This window comes from Pimephales promelas, chromosome 19, assembly GCF_988280905.1.
Source record: "Pimephales promelas chromosome 19, fPimPro1.hap1.1, whole genome shotgun sequence".
In the NCBI taxonomy this organism is placed as follows: domain Eukaryota; kingdom Metazoa; phylum Chordata; class Actinopteri; order Cypriniformes; family Leuciscidae; genus Pimephales; species Pimephales promelas.
Window position 1 is genome coordinate 23,217,580 of NC_142787.1, and position 27,806 is coordinate 23,245,385.

The 27,806-nt window shown below is 36.4% G+C and overlaps 5 protein-coding genes across 6 annotated transcripts; 4 read left to right on the forward strand and 1 right to left on the reverse strand.

The window, feature by feature from the left end:
- Positions 1-911: 911 nt before the first annotated feature.
- Positions 912-1,862, reverse strand: LOC120490591 (olfactory receptor 52Z1-like). The gene has a single exon (XM_039687890.2). It carries the CDS (start codon positions 1,860-1,862, stop codon positions 912-914), a length of 951 nt encoding a protein of 316 aa, XP_039543824.2.
- An 8,875-nt stretch (positions 1,863-10,737) lies between these two features.
- On the forward strand, positions 10,738-11,670 carry LOC120490866 (olfactory receptor 5M3-like). The gene has a single exon (XM_039688363.2). The coding sequence runs from the start codon at positions 10,738-10,740 to the stop codon at positions 11,668-11,670; it is 933 nt and encodes a 310-aa protein (XP_039544297.1).
- A 2,206-nt stretch (positions 11,671-13,876) lies between these two features.
- LOC120490892 (olfactory receptor 52D1-like) lies at positions 13,877-17,870 on the forward strand. The gene is made up of 2 exons (XM_089123954.1): positions 13,877-14,770; positions 17,544-17,870. The coding sequence occupies exons 1-2, from the start codon at positions 13,877-13,879 to the stop codon at positions 17,655-17,657; spliced, it is 1,008 nt and encodes a 335-aa protein (XP_088980080.1). The 3' UTR covers positions 17,658-17,870.
- Positions 17,871-17,933: 63 nt separating this feature from the next.
- On the forward strand, positions 17,934-18,911 carry defbl1 (defensin, beta-like 1). The gene is made up of 3 exons (XM_089123955.1): positions 17,934-18,016; positions 18,141-18,264; positions 18,573-18,911. Exons 1-3 carry the CDS (start codon positions 17,962-17,964, stop codon positions 18,598-18,600), a joined length of 207 nt encoding a protein of 68 aa, XP_088980081.1. The 5' UTR covers positions 17,934-17,961; the 3' UTR covers positions 18,601-18,911.
- Positions 18,912-19,488: 577 nt separating this feature from the next.
- Positions 19,489-27,755, forward strand: pold3 (polymerase (DNA-directed), delta 3, accessory subunit). Of its 2 annotated transcripts, XR_005625139.2 has the most exons (13): positions 19,489-19,645; positions 20,006-20,061; positions 20,146-20,248; positions 20,332-20,371; positions 20,803-20,935; positions 21,026-21,281; positions 21,362-21,434; positions 21,525-21,705; positions 22,988-23,097; positions 23,412-23,494; positions 23,772-23,850; positions 26,593-26,998; positions 27,033-27,755. XR_005625139.2 is itself a non-coding variant. In XM_039688374.2 (12 exons), exons 1-12 carry the CDS (start codon positions 19,589-19,591, stop codon positions 26,796-26,798), a joined length of 1,377 nt encoding a protein of 458 aa, XP_039544308.2. In that variant the 5' UTR covers positions 19,489-19,588; the 3' UTR covers positions 26,799-27,755. The 2 variants fall into 2 exon arrangements, 1 of the variants encoding a protein (XP_039544308.2); XM_039688374.2 differs by having other exon boundaries at positions 26,593-27,755.
- Positions 27,756-27,806: the final 51 nt, after the last annotated feature.

A 27,806-nucleotide genomic window follows, 5' to 3' on the forward strand; every position in this document is an offset into this window, starting at 1 on the left:
CTCTCGCGCGTTGGCTGGCGCTCAGCCAGAGACAGACGCACTCAGTGCTGTCATATATCACAACTATTGAGTGTTTTCAACCACATAATGTTTATTTTAGGTTTCAGACATTTAAATACACATATGTACTACTAGCAAAACAATGATTTTGAGTTTGTAAAATGCACACAGATGTCTATGGAAGCGGCAATAATAATCCTTTCAATTATAATAACGACACGTTTTATTCATATCAGATACACATTGTGTAAGTAGCTTAACATTTGATCCTATTCTTCTCCCAGTTCACCAGCCACTTACTATCATGTATTTCGTGAGAAGTGGATGAATTGACGTTATAAATCCAACAGATCCGATTCTCTGAACTGAAAACGAAACTAAAATGGCGCCGCCCGTTGTGCATACAGCTCAACTAACGCGATCGTTATAAAGATGTCTAAACAACAAAACCCATCCACTTGCACATATTTGACAATCGGAATATCAGTGTTTCATGATATAGCTAATACATTTTTGAATATTTTTAATAAAAAAGGAAAAATGACATAAAAGCAGATCATCATTCATTCCGCGCTCTGTTCTGGTTGTGCTGTGTCACGTGACAAGCAATGACGCGTCACCATGGAAACATTAAAGTGGCAAGTTCTAAATAACGGTCGCCTTGAAAAACTCACGCTGGGGGGTCAGTTAGAATATTTTAAACTTACGTGTGAAAGGGTTTTAAATGGTGACAATCATTGTGTTCATTACACTTTTTTGCACTTCAGCTTTTCAGAGGGCAACACATTGTCTTGCATGTGACTCAAACATGATTCAGATAATGCTTACAAATGTTGAGAATGTCAGCTGTTATTTGATGATACATTTTTTTGATAACATACACATTTCTCATCTAGAAAATAACAAAGATCCTATTTTACAGCCAAAGGCAATAATTTATTCCTAGACCTAAAAAGTCTAAACATGTTGTCTCTAAGAGCCTGAACACTCAGCCCATAAATGACTGGATTCACAATAGGAGGAAATATTAAGAAATAAAGTGACATAACTGTTTTTGCTTCAAAGGAAAGATAACTTGTGTCAAAGCGACTTAGTACAATTTCACAAAAACAGCCCACACTATAGTTCAATATTGCAAATAAGTGTGGCATGCAGGTCTTCAGTGCTTTTATTTTAGATTTTTTAGTGGCAGTAAAGCATATTCTAAGAATATGTCCATATGAGTAGAGGGTCATTGCAAGCTGAGGAAAAGTATATGCAACAACAGAAAACAATCCAATAGCATTCACAACATTTGTGTCATCACAGGACAGTTTGACAAGAGAATAGTTGGAACAGTACACTCGCTCAATTATGTTTCTACAGATTGTCAACCGCAGAGTCAGAATGAAAAACAAAGCGAATGCCACTAAAGGATAACCCCATGAGAAAGCCATTAGTTTATACACCTTAGTTATTGTCATGATACTGTGATACTGTAGCGGATAGCATATGGCCACATAGCGATCATAGCACATCACTGAAAGAATGGTGAATTCTATGATAGCATATGTGTGCAGGAAATAGGTTTGAGCCTGACAAGATGCCAAAGATACCTCATGAGATGGAGACATTAAAGTACCCATCAAGGCTGGAAGCAAAGCCGTACTACCATAGACGCCATTTACAGCCAAGTTGCATAAAAAGACATACATAGGTTTGTGAAGCGCTCGCTCAATAATTATGATCAAAATCACAGTGGTGTTAGCAACAAGTACAAACATGTACAACATAGAAAAGACAATGATGTAAAGGTATTTAAGATCATCCATTCTGTAAAGGACCTCCAGTACGACTGAAGACATAATCGATGAGTTTTTCATCTTTTTTAAATTGTTCAGCACACTGTAGTAAAAAAAAAAAGGTAGGCTATATTACATTCTCTCCAAGTAGTTGTGTAGGCTAAAGAACACAAGTTATAAGCAGTTGGACATGCTCTCCTTGTATATGGCTACTGTAGGCTACATATCAGAGACAGAAAAAAAAAAAACATCATAAATGTTTTTCAGGTCAGCTGGATAACAGGTGAATGAAGAGCCATGGCACAAATATAAAGGAAATGACTCTCCTCCTAGCCTTTTCTGTTTATATTTAGGCTATGTTTAACCAAAAAATTGTCCAGTGTATTCAGATCACATGATCTTTTCATTATGATTATGTAAATAGCCTAATCTCTTGTGGATGATTGAATTAATACTAAGCATACAAGTCAATGGTACAAATATGTGTTTATACAGATTAGAGTTTGGTATAACTGCTAAATCATGGCATTAAAATAAAAATATAGCCTATTATATTATATAGCCTAATATTAGCATATTGTGATAAAGTTCATTATTTTACATAATGTAATAATAAAAATTAAACTTATATTTTTGATTCATTGCACACCAACTGAAACATTTCAGGTCTTTTATTGTTTTAATACGCTACTGAAGATTTTGGCATACAGCTCATGAAAACCCAAAATTCCTATCCCCAAAAATTAGCATATTTCATCCGACCAATAAAAGAAGTGTTTTTAATACAAAAAAAGTCAACCTTCAAATCATTGTGTTCAGTTATGCACTCAATACTTGGAATCCTTTTTGCAGAAATGACTGCTTCAATGCGGCGTGGCATGGAGGCAATCAGCCTGTGGCACTGCTGAGGTGTTATGGAGGCCCAGGACGCTCCGATAGCGGCTTTAAGCTCATCCAGAGTGTTGGGTCTTGCGGCATGAAATGCGCTTAAATCTCCTAGCCGCATTGACCCTGCCCTTGATATAACACAGTGGACTCAAACTAGCACATGACATCAACATTATCGTTCTCAGCCACTCTCTCTGTTCGCTGATTTAAAAAAATTACCGGAGAAAACCAAATAATTCACCATAATCCCAGACATAGTACTGAAGGAAAATGAAAATTGAGTGGAATTACGTAAGAGGGCGGAGCCAGGCTAGGCCATATCCAGATCAGACAGTGAACCTGTGCCTGGACACGACCACAACGCATCCCTGAAGTGCCAGCCTCATCAGGCCTGTGAAGGTCTCATGGACACCTCAACAAACTCGTCTCCATACTGGCGTGACGACTCTGACCAACCAGATGGAACTGGATAATTATTGTGAATGTTCTGATCCAATCTGACTGAATCATAATCATACACTGTTCATTCGTTGGCCAGAGGAGAACTGGCTCCCATGATCTGAGCCAGGTTTCTCCCAAGGTTTTTTTTCTCTATTCTGTCACCTGATGGAGTTTTGGTTCCTTGCCACTGTTGCCTTAGCTTTTGGCTTGCTTACAATATTACTGATTTGCCTTACTTTAGGTGGACGATGATGCTTGAGGAATGACACATTTTCTAAAACATGATGTAAAGATAATCGGGTACACCTGGAATATCTTGTATTATTTAGGAAGCACCACAACATTCAAATTTGTTTGTCCACTCACATGTCATGACTCATGGTGCATGCATAACATTCTTGTAACCTTGCAGGCCCATGTTAAAATGAACATGAATCGAAAAGTCTACTAATGCATGCTATAGATCTAATTATGAACTAATGTGAAAAATAATGTTGTTTTGATTGCATCAGTGTTTGCATGCATTATTTGCATAGTATTACAATAACTGACCCTCTTTGGGGAAGTCATTATCACCTTACAGTGTTATATTAGTTTCTTTGCACTGTCCATTGGGCTCAGTTTGTTGACCTTGTACTTCAGACTCATCAGTGGGTTCTTTAAATTGCCTCCCTGGGAATTTGTGTGTTTTGAGAAATAATGACCCCTTATTAACATGTTTATCTAGTTTCAAATTCGTCTTCGTTTTCTCAAAGGCATTAAACATGACCACAGATGTTTGTGAGCAACTGTTGCTGGCCATTTTAATCAGGCATTAAGTCATTTTCTTCTGTATTACACACATTTAACATTTCTGTAATAACTATTGGAATCCTCTTTTAGCCTTGTTTCCTAATTTCAGCTGTAAGTCTTTGATAATATTTCATAATTTAAAAAAAATATTTTTCTTTTTAAGCTATTCCAAGATTTAGGTATTAACCAACAATTATCTTATTTTTAATATGATTATTCACGTTACAAACTCCTGCTTATCAAATTAATAACCAAATTCCAAACATTTGTGTTAGGATTACATAAATGATTGACTTTACATCATAACTTGACATGAGAAAAGGAACTCCCCAACTACATCAAAGAGCTTGATGTTATTATGGTAGACTTAATTAAAGCTTTTTGTTGATGAATGAATGGCTTCTTCTGTTCACAAAGGTTTTTGAAAAGCCAACAGTGTGAGAAAATATCACAGCAATGATTTTTTTAATATACTGTAATTAAACCTAATGAGCCGTAACATATGCCGCTACCATATGCTCTGCCTGACTGTGTCTGCCACTCTGCCAGAAGAGCATCAGTTTTCATTCAGCTGGATTCATGACCTCACTTCTTACCACCAGGGCCTGTGATTTCAAATGTGTGATAAAATTCATGTGTTTTGATAAGTTCAGTACTTTTGGATATATATATATATATATATATAGACTTAAAGGAAAATTAACTTCTACAAAGAGGTTGCTCCTTTATTGCTCAGGAGGCTTAAAGGAAATCTCATCTATGTTTCATCTACATATTGAGTTGGTCACTGGACAAAAGGCCACCCGACTAAACTCTTTAGTCGGTTTCTCTTTTTTTTCTCAATTTCTGTTATTTGATGGAATTTGGGTTTCTTGCAACTGTCACCTTTGGCTTGCTTAGTTGGGGTTTAAAAGACACTTAATATTCAGTAATATCAATTTGACTGCACTCACACTATTGGATGAGAACAAAAACTTGAACTGAATTACTATAAGATGGATGATGACACCACTGTTTTACTTCATGATTCAACTTAATTGCTTTTTTAAAAAAAATCACTTATTTTACAAAGTCTGTCATTGAACTGATTGAAACTGACTTGAGCTGAATAATGACACTTGACTTCTGTAGAGCTGCTTTTATTTTGAATTTGTCTCATATTTGACGAAGTTTGCATGATCGTTATTTTCCTGTTCTGGAAGCAGTTTTGAAACAATCTGTGTTTTGTTAGGCATTACATAAATAATTGTTACTTGACTTGATTTTTTTGACTATTGACATTGTAATAAAATAATAGAACTATGAAATAGAACTACTCTTTGGGCAGTCACTCAAAAACAAAGCTCAGTTCAGTTTATAACAAAAACTAGCAGCAATCAGATCTTTCCTACCAAACTCCTCAGTTGTTGGTTTGAAACGGTTTGAAATCTCACATCAATGAACATCTTGCTGGGAAGGCTTGCCATCTTGGATCATCCCGCTGAAATGACGTTGTTCCAGCGTAGAGCAAAAAACATAACCAAATCCAAAAAATAAAACACATAAATGTCTCTTAATCTTCTATGATGTTTGTTAACTTTTACACATATTTATGTTGCTTCTCGTCTAAGCAGGCTTGCAGAGAAAATAAAATGGCTTCCCCCATAGCGACCATAGACAGTAAAAGAAATGGACACAGCAACTCCATTGATTTCAACAGAGAAAATTGAAGACTGTTAAAAGCTCAAACATGTGAGCAACCTGTATGTCTTCTAGATGTGCCAAGTGAAATCTGAATAATTCCCTTCCGAATCGGGATTAGCTGTCCATGAGCTAGCAGCAGGATCAACTTTATTACTCTCAATGGTTTCTTCCTCAACTTTATTAGATTTATGCCTCCAGGTTTTAATAGATGATTTAATTAATTATTTTTTTTATAAATAATTTCTTGTATTATACAGGGTTACAGAAATGTGAAGTAAACGTAAAGGAAATAAAAACCACATGTCTCGCTTAAATACAAAATTAGCAAAATATTAGCAACATTTTCTAAAACTTATGAGGATGGTCAGAGATTGTGGCCTGACTGTCATGACAAGGACTGTGGTTTGTCTATCATGGCTCTCACATGACCAGTCAGAGAACTTATGGCCCAAGGGGAACAATTATCAAACTCATGATATTAATGACCTCTGGGTCACTCTATTCTCCTCTCAGGCCAGCTTTGATACTTGGTGAACAGTGTCTAATGCTGTGAGACAAACAACTTGCTATGTTTGTGAAAGTATCCCTGGCCTTAAACCAGTATGGCTTAAAAAGATGGTGGTTTGTCTGATGATTGAGTTGTGCAGATTGAGCCAAGCAGACAAAGCAAACTGAATATATAAGGTTCATTACTTAAATTATTTTTAAAGGAACTCAACGTTGTGTCAGTTGCTGCCGCAATTGGGGCGCGCCCTTGTTGGAACCCTATGTCTGAGGCACGTGTGTAGTCACGCCAATCATTTGCCAACACAGTGCGATGACTGCACCTGAGCATATAAAAAGAGCATCTATGTCCTCAGGAAGCTGCTTGTGTGTTTGCTTTGTGAAAGAAAAGAAAAACCTTTTCAAAATAGCAATGGATATGAGCTGTGTGTTATCTGTCTTGGAGTGGTGCATACACATTCAGTCCTTGAGGTGATTGGATGCGGCTTTCTTCACAATCACTCACATCTGGTTCTGATATCAAAAAGATCTCCTGCTCCTCTCATCAAAGCCCTGCACACGATGAGTTATTTGAACTTATAAATCATGCCAAGGCCCGCCTAAGTCTGAATTGGTCTTTTCCCGAAACTTGAGATCGCAGATGGTCACTTAAATGAGTAATATCATACTCTGCCTGCATGGTTCTTTTGACTTTGAGTTATTTGACAGTGAAGGGGCTGTGTGAGCAGTATTATGGGAGGAGACCTCGGGTAGAAGGGAATTTAGTAAGCTATCTCTCCTCGGGAACATCCTCATCGCTGAAGGCTCACGTTTTTTTTAAAAACATCTAAGCTTATGGAGATTGGCGCAAAAAGTGGGTATGCACTATATGGGGCCCGCACCATGGGGGCGCCAAAGTGATGGTAAAAAAATGCACAATTTATATAAGTTAAATCTAAAAAAAAGTTATATCAATTTTAGAGGATTAACAGGCTAGAGTAGGCGCTGGCGCTCTCATAAGATTCCATCATTGAATTTATTTTGACACGCGGAGCGCCGTGAATGATGAGTTAGCAGCAGCACTTGTTGTTAAAACTCAAAGATGGATAAAGCAAAAAAGCTATCGGGGGCTAAAAACAGAAAAAGAAAGAGGGAAAAGGAGATGCATGTCAAGTGATGCAACAGCAGCTTACAAATATTCATGTTAAAGGGTACAGTTACAGTAACTAAACCCTAAACTAACTTTTTATAGTTAAAGGGGTGATGAACTGAGAAATCAAATTTTCCTTGAGCTTGACATCTAAGAGGTCATCACATTATAAGAATATCCTGTAAGTTTGAGAACTGAAAACGTCCTTGTTAGTCCAATAAAAGCTTTTATTGACACCAGCCTCTGAAAACGTCTCGTTTTTAAAAGTGGGAAACTATGACGTCGAAGGAGTTAAAACACCACCCCCGGCCCGCAGAAGAAGATCAACACCTACTTCAACACGGCCGGTTTAGCCCCGCCCACCGATTCGCGCATTACACGCATAGTAGCCTAACGTATGCCTATTGCCTACCTCGTGATGACAGACCGGAGTAACAGAGCAATACAGAATATTTTGTTGTGCCTGGTTGTGGAAGACAGTGACTGCATAATCTTCCTCTGGATTCCAATAGGACTTCATGGATAAGCTGATGAGGGTAAAACATCGTCGTCTGTTCGCTTCATTTCACTGAGGATTGTTTTGTAAACAAGACTGGATTTGCAGATAGATTAAGAGTAAAGAACGGTGCTGGGCCGTCTATATTGATGATCTGACAGGAATTGTGCAACACACGGACTCTGGGTCGAACATGTATGGGCGAATCCGGTTGCCATTTGACAACATTGGACGTTTTCCCCCACGTACACCGACGGGTGAGTTAAACTCATTATAATATGCAAAACTGTTATCCACTCGCAGCAGTGGGCGTTTATTTCCAAGTCCTCAGTGCGACACGCCCATAAAAACCAATTGTTTTTTTTTAGGAAGGCTCACAACTTGGGTACAAAATAGCCTATTACTTACTCATTTTGATGTTTTTGAATGCAAAAACCAAGCGAACGTCATAAATTGACCTCAGACAACAATATAATAAAATTTAAAAAGCCAGTTCATGACCCCTTTAACAAGCTGTAAGAATGGGGCTTTATTAGTGCTGCTGATCATTGATTCATGTAACTTTTTTGACATTTGAGTGTTTTAATTGTACAATATATGGTGTAAAATGTCTAAGTGCTGCCCTCTTCAGTTTGAACGGTGGCTACTGCAGTTGAATTTTCCTATTGGATGTTTGCGGTGCTTTGTGACGTAAGCGTGAGAGCTAACGTAAGCAGGTTCCAGTGACCATGCCCTTGGCAGTATAAAAATCTTGTATATATATCTTGTTTCGTCAAAACCACTTTGACTCAAGAGTTGGAATTACGAGTATTAAAAACTATCAGGATAGATTATTTTAGCATCTATTTAGCATAGCATTTATATAGTTATTTAGATTATTTTGTGTTGCCTAATGAGTTAGTAGCATAGTATAGTTAGGATAGCTTCTAGTTAGCGTAGATTTATCAGTATTTAGTACAGTGATCAGGATGGTAACAGACTAGAGGTGGAAATTGGCTGAAGAGCGTCGCAGTGCCAGACACTGCTCCTCCTGCATAGACTCCACCACCGCAGCAGCTTCCATAGTGTGTGTATAGGGAGGATCGGCTCTGACGCCGCCTTCACACTGTTAGTTGAGATCAGCTCTGATACGTTTCCGAAACGACTGGAAGTCATTCATTTCCTATGGAGATTCGCAGACCTCTTGCGAATGGGTCCGAAACGGGTTCGACCGAGTGCAGTGCAAAGAAAATCGTGTCCGTTGGTATGGTAATCCTGATGATTACCATAATGATAATTAGTTGAATGGAATTGAATTCTTTATTGTCATTGTACAAGGTTCAACGAAATTAGATGACATACGTAATTAATCAAGGGAACAAACTGGCACATATTAGGCAGTGTTTACTTTACACAACACCGTTGTCAACTAAAAACATAAAACTTTTTAGGCGCTTTGGCCATTCATTTAAACAACAATAGCGTTTTGGGTGCCTGAACACAGTGCAAGTTTTTGAAAATGGTCTCTGTGTAAACAACAAAAACATGAATCTATGAAAGTGAATACGCATGTGTGTATGACATGTTCAGTCTATAGTATTTCATCGCCATCTAAATGCCTGGCAGCAGAATACAGGGTTTTTAGTCGTTTTCTCTGATCCGTGTGAATCGGGATGGTTTTGACAATGGTGTCGTATGCACAAAACTCAAAGGAAAAAAAAACGCTCCGTTTTAAGCATATTGTTGTTGTGTAAACATTTACAAAACAAAATTCATAAATGCACAGCACAATTCATATTTTTAGAGACTTTCCTGACAGGTTAAATATCTTTTTTTTGGAGTATGTTCTGTTTAGCCAATGACGATGAGCCTTTAATACACCAATCAAAACGCTCCGTACTGAACAGACGCAAGAAGCTCAACGCCGAGCTTGTACTGTGCATTGTTCCATCATGATCGGGTTCTTAATGTAAAGACATTTTAATGTGTTAATTAAATAAGTAAAATGTCCAGATGTTTCATTCAATAACAACAATTGACCTTATGCACATCTGCCCTACTTCCTGAACTTAAGCCAGCTCCTTGTTTCCTGTCTGCCATTATTTGCCAAATTGATTAATCCAGGTGTGCCTGACCTCAGTAGTCACGGCAACAATAATCAGACACACCTGAATTAATCAAGTTTTTCCAATAATGGCAGACAGGAAACAAGGAGCTGGTTTAAGTTCAGGAAGTAGTGAAGCTGTGCATAAGGTCAATTATGCAATATGTTCTGTTTTTGTCGTTGTTGTTAGTAGTATCAGGTTCCCAGTAACTATTGATCAGGCAGTAAAAACAGTTCTAACACACACAGCGAAAAGAATTCAGCATGGACGATGAAAACCAGACCCAATCCTGATTGTGTTAAAAAATTAGATAACCCCAAAAAAATTTATTATAAATAAAAGTTATATTCATAATTATATTATAATTTTTAATTATATTATATAATTAACTCTGAATAAAATGCAATTTTAAATTAAATATACTACTAACACTACTACTAATAATAATATCACTAAATTAAAGGATGCACCGTTTCTTTTTCAATTTATTAACTACAAATGGATTGAATGACAGACACATGCAGTGCACACAGATCTTCAGTGTACACTTTCGGACTGTTCACTATTCTTACTATATATAGTAAGAAATTAAAAATACTCATTTATATCGAAAATCCCATCTTTATGACAAACAATTTATAAATGAATCCCTCAGAGAGTCTCACATAGAATTTGCTGTGGGGAAAAAGGGTATTTATAACCATGTCCGTTGCCTTCAGAGCCTCTTCATGGTTGTGAACATGCAAGATGATCACTCAGGCATGGTAATAGTTGACTATAGCAGCTTTGTGCTATACATTTAGGCCGGATGAAAGACATCAAGTTGCTTGAGATATAATTGTTCTTTTTAATTGCAACATATATGTGATTATAAATAATTAAATGTCAATTATTTTTGTTTAGGGACACATTTATATTTTGCGGTAACATACAGAGATAATGGATAATATAACTGATTTTCTAACCTACACCCTGATGGAACCAACAGGCTCTAAATCATATAGACATATATATTTTACATGCTTTTTCTTTCTTTATTGTCTAATATTGTTTTTGAACATTTGCCTTTGTGTGGTTATTGTTTTGGAGAGAGCTCTTCATGAACCAATGTACATTTTTTTGTGTAATCTGTGTTTAAATGGAATATATGGAGCCACTGGATTTTATCCTAAATTCCTACATGATTTAATGCTGGATTCGTATGTAATTCCTTCTTACATGTGTGCTCTTCAATCTTTTGTTATATACAGTTCAGTTAAATGTGAATATTCAACATTAGCAGTGATGGCATATGACAGACATGTGGCCATATGTCGACCTTTAAACTATCACTCTACGATGAACACATTTTCTTGTGTCGTGTTACTTTTTTTCTGTTGGACGGTGTCATTCATTTCAACACTCATTGCCCTGCTCCTAACAAATAAACTGGTATTATGTAAAAATCACATTGATAAATTGTACTGTGACAACTGGTCAATGGTAAAGCTCTCGTGTGAATCAACAGTCACCAATAATGTTTATGGACTAACTAGCATTTCATTTTATTGTTGCATTTTTGCAGTAATTATTGTATCCTATATAAAGCTTGCCATTGCATGTAAAGCATCATTAGAGTGCAGAAAGAAATTTTGGCAGACATGTGTGCCTCATGTACTTTCATTAGTAAATTTCAGTGTTGCAATACTTTTTGACACAATGTACAACAGATATGGCTCAGCCGATTTCCCAGACGAACTGCGTAATTTTTTGGCTTTAGAAATAATTATTGTGCCGTCTCTTTTTAATCCTGTAATCTATGGCTTAAAACTCAAAGAAATCCGCAACAGAGTCTTGAAATCATGCATACATTTCTTGAAAATATCAAGATAACATTTTTTTCTGTGTTTACTGTATTTTTATCTCAACAAAAAATAAAAGTCTTTATATAATATTGAACCCTTATAGTAAACAACTAAGGCATGCATGCTTTTGTAATATTACTGTGCTGAAAAATGCACACTAAAGTGTTCATAGTTCAAATTACTCTGAAACATGCTCGGTTCAGTTAATTTTCCTTGATATGATGTTTGATGTTTTCTCTGTTACATCATCGATCAGTTTATAATAATGTAAACGAAGCAAAGCTTCTCACTTGTGTGTCATGTCATTTATTGAATTTGTGCATACAACCTGAATTCAATGATGCAACTTAGGATATCATCCATCATATTCTAAAAATGATATTGTTTGATTTTAATGTAAGATTAATTACCTAGGCCTCTAGGCAAAGTTATTGCACCTTTCTTTATTCTTCTAACGTTTTTATTTTTTACTTTATTTATTTATATTTTTTTTGTCAATTTTGGAAAGTTGTCAAATACCTTGTATTTAAGTGCCTTTTTCAGTTTAAAGGTCAATACATGCAAAACGAAGCAATGAGAACTTTGTAAGTGTACAGACCGTTTAATAAGAAGATACTTTATAAAGACAGTACCCTTCATGTATACATTTTGGCTTGATGTGGAGCGTTTAATTAAGAAAAAATTGACCATTGATTTACAGCTGAGTGGATTTGACATTATGATACACTTCAATGATCATGGGATTGAGAAAGATAAGGCATTCTTTATATAATTGTTAATACTGATGGGGAAGTTTCACATTCATAAAATGAAATGGTCTGACTAAAAACCTAAGGCTAAAAAGGCTAGGAAGGCTAAAATCACAACGCATTATCACCCCAAGGCGTCACCTTTGACCATGCTTCAATATTTGACGTTTTAGGCGCCCTTTAGCGTCCCCCGATCCTACGGCGTCACCTAACTGACCCTAAAGGAAAGCGTCAGTTAGAGGACGCGGTTAGGTTTAGGTGTGGGGTGGGGGTAGGGTACACGCGATCCTAGGGCGTCATCTAACTGACGCTAAAGGGCGCCTAAAGCGTCAGATATTGAAGCATGTCCAAATGCTTCCCAAGGCGTCAGTTAAGTGACGCCTTGGGGGTGAGAATGGGCTGAAAATCAAGCTAGGAAAAATGCCTTTTATTTCTAAATTATGACTATTTTTGATCTAAAAAAAAAAAACATACTAACATTATAAGGGCAACCCAGGAAACATTATAAAATAATAATAAAAAAAAAAACATGTCAGGGGACCTTTAACATTAAACACAATTACGCACTACCAAGTCTTCGCCTTTTCTTATTTTCTTAAAAACAAATAAAATAAAACTTAATTTTAACATGTACTCTCTCTTAATTCAACCATATGCAAAGCATGCTGGGAACTAGCTAACATGCACCGCCCAGTTTCAGTTAATGCAACACAAATCAATCATGTAAGCAAACACAAACGGATTAAGTAAACTTAAATTGTACATATTTAAGCAGATTGAACATAATCAAATTAAGTTCGGGCAAAATGGCAGTTGGCTCGCACTATACGCCACCGTCTGGATGTAAGAATTTTTTACTTAACATAAATGGTTTGTGTTTAGACAACACCTTAGGATTTTGTACTGTTAGGTTGAGACATAATTACATTTCAAGTCAAAAACATTTCAAGTCAAAAAACACAATTATTAAAAGTAAGCTAAATATAAATATATTATGTAAAGTGCACAACCTTCCTAGTTTAGGGTTTTCAGTGCAAACTGGACATATTAACATTTTTAGAACATTTCAAACCAACGTTCCCACAGTATTCTCAGAACATATTTTTTTTCTCTGGGTTATGCCACAATGTTACAACAAATTATTGAACATTTAAAAAATAAATAAATAAATAAATTAAGAAGGTTTATTTGTGCTTTCATTTATAACAAATCAAATGTGTTTTATATGTTTTTTTTTCTCCATGAGCTAATTAAACTCAAGAGATTTCAGTACATCTCTTACAGAAATCCCTAATGATAAAATTCTAATAAAAACCAACCAATCCTCCCAACATTCTGATTATTTGTGAGACTCACTGTCATTCCTTCAGTCAACAGTGGATGCTGGAGCCTAATGAGATGTAAACTGTTTTAAAAGTTTATCTAAACTTCACAAGTTGTGTTGCATTTCCATTTTGCTTCATTTAAGGAATCATGCACACCATGATGGATAACACGTCTTATCCTGTGATACTGACTCTCATGGTGCCCAAAGAATCAAAATTATATAGACATGTGTATTTTATTTGCTTCCTTGCTTTATATGTGCTTATATTGTCAATTAATATTTGTCTTGTTGTGGTCATCATTATGGAAAAAGCACTTCATGAACCGATGTACATTTTCTTGTCTCACCTGTGTATAAATGGTGTTTATGGAGCCTCGGGATTCTACCCTAAAATGATGTCCGATTTAATATCGGATTCATATGTGATCTCCTCTCACATGTGTGCTCTGCAGATCTTTGTTATTTACAGCTCTTTACTGTGTGAGTTTACAATATTAACAGTGATGTCTTATGACAGATATGTAGCCATATGCAAACCTTTAGACTATCATTCCAAATTAACTAAATTCACCTGTCTGAAATTAATTCTGTTTTCATGTATTGTTCCCACTATTTCTGTATTCACTGGCACTCTGTTATCAAATTTGAATCCATTGTGTGCTTATCATGTAGATAAATTATATTGTGACAACTGGTCAGTTGTAAAACTGTCTTGTGCATCTTCTTTTGTAAATAACGTCTATGGATATATTGTCGCTGTAATATTTATTAGCTTTGTAGTTATCATCATAGTGTCCTATTTTAAATTGATCTCTGCATGTAAAGCATCTTTAGAAAACAGAAGGAAATTCTGGCAAACGTGTCTGCCACACATTTTATTACTGATAAATTTCACTTTTGCTGTGTTATTTGATATAATGTATAGCAGATATGGTTCAAATGAAATTCCAGAGAGTCTGCGTTATTTTTTGGCTTTAGAATTAGTCATAGTCCCACCTATTTTTAACCCACTAATCTATGGGTTAAATATTAGAGCAGTGCGCCAAAGAGTTGCATCAAGAGTACATGTTTCACGTGCACCAAAAAGATGTAAAACATAATTATTTTCTGTACTTTTCTGAATGCTTCAACAGTTGTCATGACATTTTGGTTTTTATAAATGAACTGTGACCAAATTAATGTTGTACAAGCATATTACTAATGAAATGTGATATGTTTATGATATATTTACATGTCTCTTGATTTAAGACCAAAAATATGTCCAAAAAGAGATTTTCCTAACTAGTAGGCCTACCCTGAATCATAATGGTCTCTTAAGAGTTTCCTTAGATGACTTTTTATGTTTTAACATGATGTTAAGATGTAAAAAGACATCTACAGAAAACTCTTAAGAGACCATTATTGCATATTTTTGCAAGGTTTCCTTTATAAATTTGTAAATTATTTAGAGTTTGATAGTAAAAGCAAAGACTGACGTTAAAAAAAGTCGTTACTGCCTCTGGCAACATTGTGTCACAGTGTTGGTTTATGTTCCCTGGTGTCCACTATAGGTCCTCTTCCCCCAAATTGTCATTCACACTTGGTTTACTACATTTCCGATGATCCTGTCTGTCACTGAGTTCTTGTCACCTCGTTTATATATACCTTGTCAGTTCATTGTTTGTCCCGGAGTCCTTGTTTAATGTCCTCACACTTCTGTGCCATGATTTTGGCTGTTTCGCATTCGCGTTTATGTTTTTGGATTGCCCTTTTGGTGTTTTGAACCTTTGCCTGGAATGGATTGTGAGTACGGATTGTCCCAATAAATTTAACTGCACTTGGATCTCTCTCTCTCCCGTGTGTGTGATCATGACACATTGCAGAGAAAATTATATTTATTTATCTTAACTTCATTCATCTGAACCGCAATGCACTGTTCAAACAACGACGAATTGACGAATTTTGCTATAATACATTTTTTTGGACTGAAACAAGATATTGAATGAGTGGGGGTGGAAATGATGACGGACAAGAACAATGCCCAATTTTTGGGTTAAAGGTCAAGTTCACCCAAGAGAGGTGAGATGAACTTGAACCCATGTGCAGTTTATTGAAATGATCAATCCAAAGTGGACTAAACAAAGACTTTACTGGACCTTGATGACATACAGTATAGTGGCCCTGGATCAAGGCATGGCGGTGGACCTGAACTGTGGAGCAGTGGGCAACACCATGGACCTTGGAACAATGGTAAGACTGGTCTGTGGAGCAGTGGCGGGTCTGGAGTGTAGTAATATATTTATCATTTAATATAATTAATCAATATCTCACAAAGAGTGCCATGGTTTTCTCCAAATATTAGCACGATTACAAATGTGATATTTATTTTATAAAGAACATTGGGAAAGTACTGCACCCACCCCCACCTCTGACACGTCGACCTCCACCACGAACTGAAGTGATGTATCAGGGGCTATCAGGGATGGATCATGGAAACAAACAGTATTTATATTGTTTTTACCTCTAACCACAGCCACGTCCAAGTTATAGCATACATAATTGTTTTGACCGAAGCCGTCATTAAACCATCATTAAATCATGTTTAATTTGGACTTCTCTGTGCATGCTCTTTGAGGTGGTGACCACAGACCTGCATTATATGACTGACAGACAAAATTGAAGCTATACACTGCAGAAACAAAGACATATTGGATGCCCTTGAGGTAAGTTAAAAGATATCATTTTAAAGTGAATCCCTTTAATGCCGTAATTCACAGGAGATGGGGTATAAAGGAATACATCCACTTTACAGACAAGACAGGACCAAGAACTGAATAAAACAGGGAGTACTTATACCAGAACTAAATGATATCTAATGAGATAATTGGTGACACCAGGTGAACTAAATGACTGAATACACACTGGGAAACTGTGTCAGGGAAATTTTTTGGGGAAAAAAAAAACAATAACGTATGGCCTAACCGTTAAAACTTTTACTATTGTTCAATGATTTTGAAGGTATCTTTGCTCACCAAGGCAGTGTTTATTTAAGCAGAAATGCAATAAAAACCATTACGTTTGTGAAATAGTATACATTTTTAAAAACAATTAAAAAATGTAATTTAAAACAAAAATTATGTAATTTATGATTTAAATGTATTTTAAAGCAAAGCTGAATTTTCACCTACATTACTCCATTCTTCATTCTACTTTGGTTCCATCTTCTGGCTAAAAACCTGTATTTGATTTTGAAAGAATACTTGCAAGCGAAAATCCAAAGGTTTGAATATCATTCTAGTTGTTCCAGTATTGTATTATTTTGCTAACACCCATCACAGATTAAACTGAATCTGAAAAATGCTGTACTTAGAGGCTTTTGCATCTAAAGTCTCTCTCTCTCTCTCTCTCTCTCTCTCTCTCTCTCTCTCTCTCTCTCTCTCTCTCTCTATATATATATATATATATATATATGTAATTCTAGTTTACATTATTTCACTTTAGTTTAATTTTGTTACACTTTTCTGAATTTTCTCCCTCTAAATTTACACAAGACAACTGTGCTGTATTGTTTGCCATAAGTAACTTTTTTCAATTTTGCAACATGAGCCTATACATTTAAAATTAAATACGTTAAGGAATTTACTGGACATTATTGGAAATTAAATATTATTTATTGTAGAAATGAGTCTAGAGTCATGTAAAAAAGCAACTAATACAAGGGCCATAACTATAGGAGTAAAAAAACACAACAACATCTATCTGTCTTTTTCAAACTTTCACATTATTTTCTTTCTTCTTTTTCACCTCCTAACTAAAATTCTGTCTGTGTATGTGTGTGAATAAAAGTTAGAGTTGTGTACAGAAGTGAACACAAAAAACCCCCAAACATATTGGCATATGCAAGAGTCAAACGCAGAGGGTCTCAGCAAATGTCAGGATCCTCAAAATGAAGACACATAAAATTAAAGCCATCTGGATAAGCATGTGTTTCGGATCAGGTGATGATTTTTTTTTATGTGGATAATTTGCTGCAGCCTCAAACACGTGATGGTGTGAATGCCTCTTGCATTTTGGTATTTTCTGATTACACCAAATAAGATTAAGAACAGTACGTCTATTCATTCTGCTCCATAATTAAATTTTTAACTTAAAGTCTGATTGGAGCAGTTTCAGATGAGTTACTCCTCCTTCTGTAAAATAAGACCCAGGCTGACCAGATTACCCAGCAAACGTCTCAGGAGTGCCATCAGCCGAAGAAACCAACATGAAACCTCAGAGTATACTTGTCTTGCTTGTCCTTGCTGTATTTGCATTGCACTGTAAGTTTTGTTTATTCGCATTATGTGATTGTGTGAACCTAAAACTTTACAGTTTACACTGGGAAAAACTTGGTAACAGCAAAACTCATGGATACAGTGCTAAAATATTTCATTTCTGTCTAAGGCAAAGAGAGCGAGGCTGCATCATTTCCCTGGAGCTGTGCAAGTCTCAGTGGAGTTTGCAGACAAGGAGTGTGTCTGCCTTCAGAGCTTTACTTTGGACCCTTAGGCTGTGGCAAGGGATTCTTGTAAGTTCTGTTACATTTATAGCAAGACTCTTAGAAAAAAAGCTCAATGGGTTCTCTATTTACCCTATGGGTTCTTGACTCAATTTTAAAGAACACATTATGTTCTATATAGGAAGATATGCTTTAAAAGACTGCATAATACTTTCATTTTTAATGGATTATTTAGATTTTTCTAGTGATTAAGTAGGCTATGTTTATCACATTTTATGGGAACCCTTATGACTGACACCATTTCTTCTAACTATTATAGTGTCTTACTTCAGTTATAACCTATTTTAAAATACTTGTATTTTTTTTCTTCTTTTCAGATGCTGTGTATCACATTTTCTTAAATAATTGAAAATGATGTGGCAAAAGTTCCTCAAAAGTCCCTCATGTGAATCCAGTCTTACCTATGACAACGCTCTGTATTTAACTCATCACACGCCTACATATTTAATTTGTAATAATGTACATGAAGAGATGTGTCAGAGATGCCTTAAGGATTGACATATTTTAAATGGCTGTGTATGTTACACTGGTTGGTTGACATCGAATAGCATCAGATGATCAAGGATTTCAAATCATCATGTTAAGAGGAACCTAAAAAACTGTTTTCTAACAGCACTGATGGAATAATAAAACTAATAAAATATTGTTTAACTTTCTGGTTAATTGTTTTTTTTGTAGTAGTCGCTGAAGATAAGACATGTGTTTGTAAAAATGTGTCCTTTAATAAATAAATCTGTGGTTGTCAACTGTCAACTTGAACTAAAACCAAAGGTGGAAAGACTGGCCTATGTATGTGGACAGCATATTATTTTGAGATGTATAGGTATGGAGCACAGACAGATAATGAGGAATAAGCTGAGGAAGATGGGAGTTCAGAACATCACATTAGGGTTATAGTATGGAGCAGTGATAGGGTTCAGACTAGAATTCTTATGACTTTCTTAAGAGAAACAGGGGTTTGTAATAGGATATAAAAAATTGGTAAGGGTTAAAAGTATAATTATTGCTGTTGTAATTATTGTAATAATAATAATAATTATTATTGTGCAGAATTAATGGGATGAGGTCAGGACGTGTGTGTGTGTGTTGTAAACCTAGTTTCTGTTCCACACTCCGGAGCAGAAGGTGGCGGAAATGCACAAATAAGTTCGACGCCAACCGCCATAAAATAGCAACAGGAAGAAGAAGAAGTATCTCTGGCTGCTATTGGACGCTGTAGCATGCGCTCTTGCCCATATGACCGGAAGTAAATACGGTTCGGCAGCAGTTCCCGCGTTTGGCAGATTTTTCAATCACAACTTGGACGTTGATTCAGCAGCCAGTCATTCCGGATATGGATGACCTGTATTTAGACAATATTGATGAATTTGTGAATGATCAAAATAAGATCGTAAGTCATTCTTCACAACGATATCGCTATCATTATTTGTAACTTAAATGTGTACTTTCAGTTGAGATACCAATTTGCATACATTAATACATGTGGTTGAGTGCTTGTTTACTTGACTGGTCAGAGTTGGGAATCAAAACAAATATCCTGACCGATTGATTTTATGACCTTCGGTGCTGTTGACGGTTTTTTTTTTCGATTTCCGAAAGAATTACACTTATGATTTGAACTCGTGACGTTAACGTTATATTAGACGGGCTCAGGTTATACATGTTATGTTGCTTTAGGTAGCATGAGAAGCGTGCGGTTACAGTCAGCATTTATATATATATATATATATATATATTTTTTTTTTTGCAGGTCACTTACAAATGGCTCAGTTTAACTCTTGGAGTCCACGTGAACACAGCAAAACAGTACGTCCTGTCCTTTCTATGCATGCCACATTTTCTGCTTGTTAGTCTGTTGGAGTCACTGGTGTTCATGTCACTTTGTTGCAGAATGTTGTATCATTACTTGGACCAGAAACGCAGGGAAAGTTCAGGGACTCCCCTTCATGCCACCTACCTTGTATCTGGGAAGTTAGTTGAGAATGGTAGTACGGTAAGAACTGAGATCTGATCATTGGTTCAAATCAATGAACATTATTTTAAGATCTACCATTGAATATTTCCCTTTCCTTTTAGTGCCATAAAGTGTCAGTAGTGCGTGAGGACAAGCTTGAAGGTAAGATTATCTTATTTGTATCATAAATTACAACAAATAGCATTTTATAATTTCAATAATTCTTTGTTCAGAAATGTCCCAGTCTCCCACATCGCATCTGGGTTTTCATGGTAGCTTACATATATTTTAGTTGTTTGAGGGGGTGATTTTATATCAAATAAATTACATTAAAATCTTAATAAAAATGTTTTTTGTGGTTATATATATATTTATATTATTCACATTTTTATTTGAAAATTAAGTTAAGTGTTAAGTTTTATAATACAAAAAAAATAATCGGGAACAAAATGAAAAGAAATATTATGTTATTATGTTGTGTTAGTGGTAACCCAAGTGAAATTTCAGGCCTCACGTGTTTTCATGTCATTTTTCTATTTACATTTTTTCAGTTGAGGAGAATCTTTTTTTGTTGTGGTTTTGTTTTTTCACAGCTGTTAAAGCAAAGATGGATGTGACATTCAGTGTGCATGTCTACAGTGTGCAGAGAGCGGAGCTGAAGGATAGTTCTCCGCTTTACAGTACAGATTATGATGCTGTTAAGGAGAACCTAAAAAACTGCAACAAGTGAGTGATCCTCATACAACCTGTATGCATGCATCATATGAGCGATCCCTCCACTAAAGTACTGACACGTCCGAAATTTCTTTTCGTCAGGTACAGTGCTATACGTTGTGCTGCGGCGGTCCCCATGTCATCTGTAGAACTGCAGAGAGCTCAGGAGGTGGCTTTAGTCCCTCCAGTGGAGAAGGAAATCGATAAACCTCGCATAAATGAAAACACTTCTGCTACCTCAAAAGCTAGTGCTAAGCAGCCAGCAGGCATCATGGGAATGTTTGCAAGTAAAAATGCTTCTAAGAGTCAAGAATCCAGCAAGGAAGTGAAAACAGAGCAGAAAGATGATTCTTCCCTGGTAAGTGTGTAACTCTATAGTTTAAGTTTAAAAACACAAGATTGTGTGTAAAAAATGTATAATGGTTTCATGTGTTGTAGGTTGAAACCTCAAAAACCAAACCGGCTCCCAAAGCGAACCCTATGAGTAACTTCTTTGGGAAGCCTGCCCAAAGTGAGTGGGGTTTTTTTGTCTTCAACTATCATAAAACCTAAAAAAGCATAATGTACAGCAATAAACAATAGATTTTCCTGTAAAATTTAGAAAAGGTAGATGAAAAACCCAACAAAAACAACAAAAGCATCAAAGAGGAGACCGACGGTGACTCTGCAACATCGAGTACTGCAAGTGTGAAACAGCCGTCTCCCAAATCGGAGTATGCCGTTAAAGAGGAACAATCTAAGGAGTCCAGTGCTTTGAAAGTTGAATCAAAAGACACTCGGAAGTAAGCGTTATACGTTTTTTTCCCCCTAAAATAAACATGCATACAGACACAGCACTGGAAAAAAAAATTAAGAGACCACTGCAAAATTAGCAGTGTCTCTGGATTTACTATTTATATGTTTGGGTTTGAGTAAAGTTGACTTTTTTGTTTCTATATTCCTGGAAAAAACTTCCAGAGGTGTTAGTGAGGCCAGCAGGGGGCGCTCACTCTGTGGTCTGTTTGGGTCCTAACACCCCAGTATACTGATGGGGACACTATACTGTCAAAGAGCACCGTCCTTCAGATGAGACGTTAAACCGAGGTCCTGACTCTCTGTGGTCATTAAAAATCCCAGGATATCCTTCGGAAAAGAGTATCGTGGCCAAATTTTTCCCTTGGCCTCTGTCCATCATGGCCTTCTAATAATCCCCCAATACTGATTGGCTTTATCACTGTCTCCTCTGCACCAGTAAGCTGGTGTGTGTTCTGGCGCAATATGGCTGCCGTCGCATCATCCAGGGTATATTGAGTGGAGTTTCACTCTCCTTTGCTCATTCTCTGCAATCCACACAGCCAGGCCAATCAAGGTGTGTGGATAGAGGACCACCAGATCAAGACCCTATCATGGCCAGCCCAATCTCCAGACCTCTGAGCCCCATTGAAAACCTCTGGAATGTGGTCAAGAGGAAGATGGAAGAACAAAATCAAGCTGCTTAAATTTTTGCACCAAGACTGGGATAAAGTCACCCAAAAGCAATGTGACCGACTGATAGAGAGCATGCCAAGACACATGAAAGCTGTGATTGGAAATGAGGGTTATCCACCAAATATTGATTTCTCAACACTTCTGAAGCTAAAGCATCTTTATTGTGTTGTTTTGGAATATTCTGTATCTTTTTTTTTGTTTTGTTATTTTGACTAGTTGTCATTTTCTGCATATAAATGCTCTAAATGACAATGTTTTTTCGTAAAATTTGTAAAAAAAAAAAAAAAAAATGTTAACAGTAGTTTATAGAATAAAATAACATTTTAATTTTTACTCAAACACATACATATAAATAGTAAATCCAAAGAAACTGCTAATTTTACAGTGGTCTCTTGATTTTTTCCAGAGCTGAATATGTGTATGTGTGTCTAGTAGTAGTCTATATACAAAATAAATATACAGTGTAAACAGCCAATTATTAGCAAATAATGCTACATTTTAAAGGTTTAATCAATTTCCTTAAAGAGTCAGGATCATATGGCATGTCCTATATTTGTCCTCAAAAATGTGAGCTAAAATATGTTTGTTTTCTCTAAGTAAATCAAAGCGTTCTGAGGTTGTGGACAGTGATGATGAGAAAATGGAGAACCAGCTGAAAAAAAGACGGCGTATAAAGAAGCCCCAGCCAGACAGCAGTGATGATGAAGGTACGAAAGAGATAGGGGGAAAACAAGACGAAGGCGGAAAAAAAAACAAGCTTACGTCATCCTTGGTGGATTTGAATCAATCCAGATGAGGCGTTCTGTGACCCAAAGTGAAGAAAAACAAAGAAATAGGCTCTCCCTCTGCGCAGAGTGCTGAATAAAATATCAAAATTGTTATCTGACAAAAAAAAAGCTAATTGATAACATTCATCACATTCATTTTTTTCTCTCTTTTCCTCTGTCTGTGTATGTGTGTGAATATATATATATATGTGTGTGTGTGTGTGTATTTGATCTTTGGTCTTTTCCTCTTCCAGTTGTGCCAGATTCTCCACCTGTGCCAACCAAACAGGCTCCCAGTCCCAAAAAACAAGTGAAGAGGGAGCCTGTTTCACACCAAGTAAGCATCACCAACACTTTTTTTTTGGTATTTGTTGACCAAAACATTCTCAAACAAGAGGGTCAAGGTTAGCATGGGTATTAAGCTCCTGCTGATAGATAACATACTCATTGATGGCCATTGAACAAGTTGGTCATTGAACAAAATGTATTTTTTGCAATAAAGAAAAAAACAATGTGTGCTATTTCCTTGTGACTGGATAATCCACATTAATTTACAACAAAAACATCTCACTTGTATTTTACATAAAGTAATATGTCCATTTATTTATGTTCAGGAGATCTCAGAGGTGAAGAGGAGGAAAAGAAGGCGTGTTTTGAAGTCTCACACGTTTGTTGATGAAGAGGGTTCCTTTGGTAAGTTTATTTTAGTTGACATTATCCATTGTCTTGATTAATGGTTGACCTGTATGGATTTCTTTGAGAGAAAATGAGAGCATTGTGTCCAATGGCTGCCACTCCAGTTTAGCGTTTGTCTCTGCAGTTAAAAAGACAAAGTTGACGATTCTGGCTATACTTTAGTTATTTTTAATAATTTCTTTATTTTAAATGTATTTATTGAATTGATCACTCTTGATCTCGCATGTGTTTTGAATATATATATAATGTTGGCCCATATTGATAGGAGAGCATCTTGTAGTTGATGGAGATTTGTGTGAAGCTCCCGTTCCACCCACTGATCTATATAGAATGACTGGATAGCTCATGATGTCATAAACGGTGAAGCCACCGCGCCGCCATATTGTGATTCCCTAGTGAGCTCACGCGTTCTATTGAATCAATAGGAAATTGTATGATTTGACTGAGAAAACATTGCATAACAGGACACTGTTTTTAAATCTAAAGTCTCCCTGAAGAGTCTTAAAACGCAAACATCCTAAACATTAAAATGGGTATTTGTTTAATGTCGAAAATGATTCCTGCTTATTAAAAATTAAGTATGTGTATTGTGAACTTAGTGAACTTTGTGAAAATATAGCTCTTTCGGATTGTGTTTTACAGATTTTCTGTTCAAGTATTTGATTAGTTAGCAAAAACATGTTCAGAAAATGAATATACAAATTGTATGGGTTAATGTACGCCTGTTTCGCCACGGCTGCGACACAGCTACCGGAGCTGATCGCGCCCACTCTAGTCAATGGATGAGTGAACCAGCCGCGACGCGGCACGTTGCTATAGATAGGCGGCGGCGCCGAGTCTTTTTTCGACGGACATCACGTCCAAGTCGCACCGTCAAATCACTGTCAATTTCAAAATAAACATCCTGTGCAGACTCAGTTGTATTGCACACCAATATGCCATCCTTGGTAGAAACAATTGTTTAAGGTAGAAACCCAAAAATCAAGAAAAAAACATGTCGGATGTCATTCCCGCACCCAGTCTACTATATTTCTGCTGTGCTGCTGCAGGCGCTGAAATAAGTTACAGCGCATGGTTCGTGGTCAAACATGAAAATATATTAGTAAATAAATAAATGTAATTAAAATTAGAGCCAGACCGATATATCGGCCGGCCGATATTATCGGCCGGCCGATATTATCGGCCAATATTAGGCATTTTTCAAAATATCGGTATCGGCAGTTATAATGGCCGATAAATGAATATTTAAAAAATAAAATAAAAACGGACGAAACACGCTTCAATCATCTCTCCTTGGCCTGTTATCTTGTAAATGAATGTTTTACAATTTGCAGTATGATGTTATCTATTGCTAAATTATGGCTCATCATAGACTAGCTAACCACAAAGCTAGCTAATGCCACTATCGTCAGTGGAAGACCGCTGACGTTAACATTAATGAGCTTGGAAACCACAATCAACTTTTTCTGCCTAAATAAAGTAATGATTACTGTATTTATAACTAGCATATCTCTAGTTACAGTCCCTGCATTGTAAAATGTAAGTTATACTTGCGAGGAGTGAAAATGGTTAGTTCCAATCCTTAATTCTGATTGGCCAATAGCTGCGCTTTATTCATGATAACCGCTTCACCCAACGGTTCTATTTATACCTGTGCAACACTGTGGTTCCTATGAGGTTTTTTTTATTTAAGCTTTCATGCATATTACACATTCGAACGTTGTTGCTGTTCACGGTCAGGGACTATTTTTTTCTCTAGTGGAACTAAGGAAGTCTTTTAGTGATTTTACTACATGAAAGTTGCACTGATGCACATTTTTACTTTTATATTTTTATTGTGTGGTAACCGTTTTATAAAAGCAATAAGCTACTCGAGGCAAGTGCTGTATCGTGAATAAGTAATGGCTGAAGTGCGTTGTCAGGCACGTCGCGAAGTGGAGAATAATACTTATAATACTTATTCACGATACAGCACAGCCTGTCGTACCTTATTGCTTATTTATTGCACATTTAATAGCAATGTTGTTGCCCAAAGTGCTTCAGAGTTAACTAAAAACAGTAAGACATTCTGTTTTTAGTTGAGACTCAAACATTTGTACACATGTACAGAGCAAACAATGTAGGACTCAGAATAAAGCCTTGAGGGACGCCATATTTTAAGTGACTGCAGAGGATGAAACATTTGCAAAATTAACAGAGAATGTTCTGTCCTGTAAATAATGGAACCATGTTAGCGCTCTTCCACGAATGCCAACCTCACACTCCAAACGGTGTGAATCAAAGAATCGAATGGTCAAGTGTCAAATGCGGCACTGAGATCCAGTGTAATTAAAACAGCTGCCAGCCCAGAATCAGTTGCTATTAAGAGGTAATTTAGCACTTTTACCAGAGCAGTCTCTGTACTGTGCCTAGCTCTAAAACCAGATTGGAAAAAATCCAAGATATCGTTCTCACTTAAGACTGACGTAATTTGGAGTTGCACAACCCTCTCTAATATGTTAGATATAAATGTATAAATTTGAAATTGGGCGTTTGTTTGAGACAGGGTGTAACCACACCATTTGATAATGAGCTATTCACAATAGATAGTATACCAGGGCCTATGGTTGCAAACACATCTTTGAAGAGCCGGGTGGAATGGGATCCAGAGGAGCAGAGGAGTAAAGAAGAACATGGCATGGGGGTGCTTCTTGACAGTGTCTCTCTGACATTAAATATCAAATGTAACTGTTTTCCTAGTGACCGAGAAGGGTTATGTGAGTGAGTCTTACTCTGAGAGTGAAGAGGAGCCTGAACCCAAAAGTCAAGCCAAGGACTCAAGTACACTCAAGCAGTCATTTGGAAAAAAGGAGGAAGAGAAAAAAGAAAAGAGTCAGAAGAAGACCTCTGCCACTAACAAATCTACAAAACAGCCATCCATTATGGGATTTTTCCAGAAGAAATGATTTATTTTTCTCATTCTTTCATGGACTTTTAAAGGAATAGTTCACCTGTAAATGAAAATTGTAGTTAACTACTCACCTTCATGTTGTTCCTATATAAAATAACAAGGGTGACGAAATAACAATTTTCATTTTTGGGTGAACTATATTCCTTTAAACCACATCCTATGAACCACATAGTTCATGATGTTTGTCACTGAAAGGCCCCTCATAGACAATCTCGCTTGTCACTCAAAGGCCCCTCATAGACATTGACATGGAGTGGATATGAACAACATTGATGTGCTGACTATCACTTAACTACATGCTGGATGTCCTTACCGAAATCATTTGGCCAACCTCCATTACTTGACTATTTCTTTACAAATTCATGTTCCATAGGTTTATTTGGTCATTGACTGGACATTTTCTAGAATGTTGCTGGATAATAAATAAAAGTTTGAAATAATTTTTCTTTTTGTTTGGATTAATATTCTCGTAAAAGAAATGAGTGCTTTAGCCAGAGATTTCATGAGTTATTAAGTCCATTAAAAAGCTGTTCAATGGTCAAGAAAAAGTTTTCACTTGCTGTCTTGTTTGGTTCCTGTGAGTCGAGTTGTTTTCTCCTCCAGGCTTCATATTTCTAAATGACATCAGTTTCTGGCACCATAGTTGTGTTGATCTTGGACATTTCCATTTATCTAAAAACTAAACTTACTGTGTGGAATGCCATGCCTCTGGAAATGCACATCAAAATCAGTCCAAGCTCTTCTGATCCAGTGCCACAGACATGAAATTGAGCGTTTTGTGCCAAGACATCATTCCCCATAAACTCTTTTTTTTCTCTGAGGAAAGGCTCCTAAACTTAGACCTGAGTGGGGGTGTGCAACCGAACACAAGAACAGTGTTTTTTATATTGTTGTAAAACATTTGTAATTGCGCTTTCAAATATGAGGACCAGTAAAATTAGAATTTTCTGTCCGTTTTGTGTTAAATATTTAGATTTTGTCATTGTGATCATTTGATGTGTAA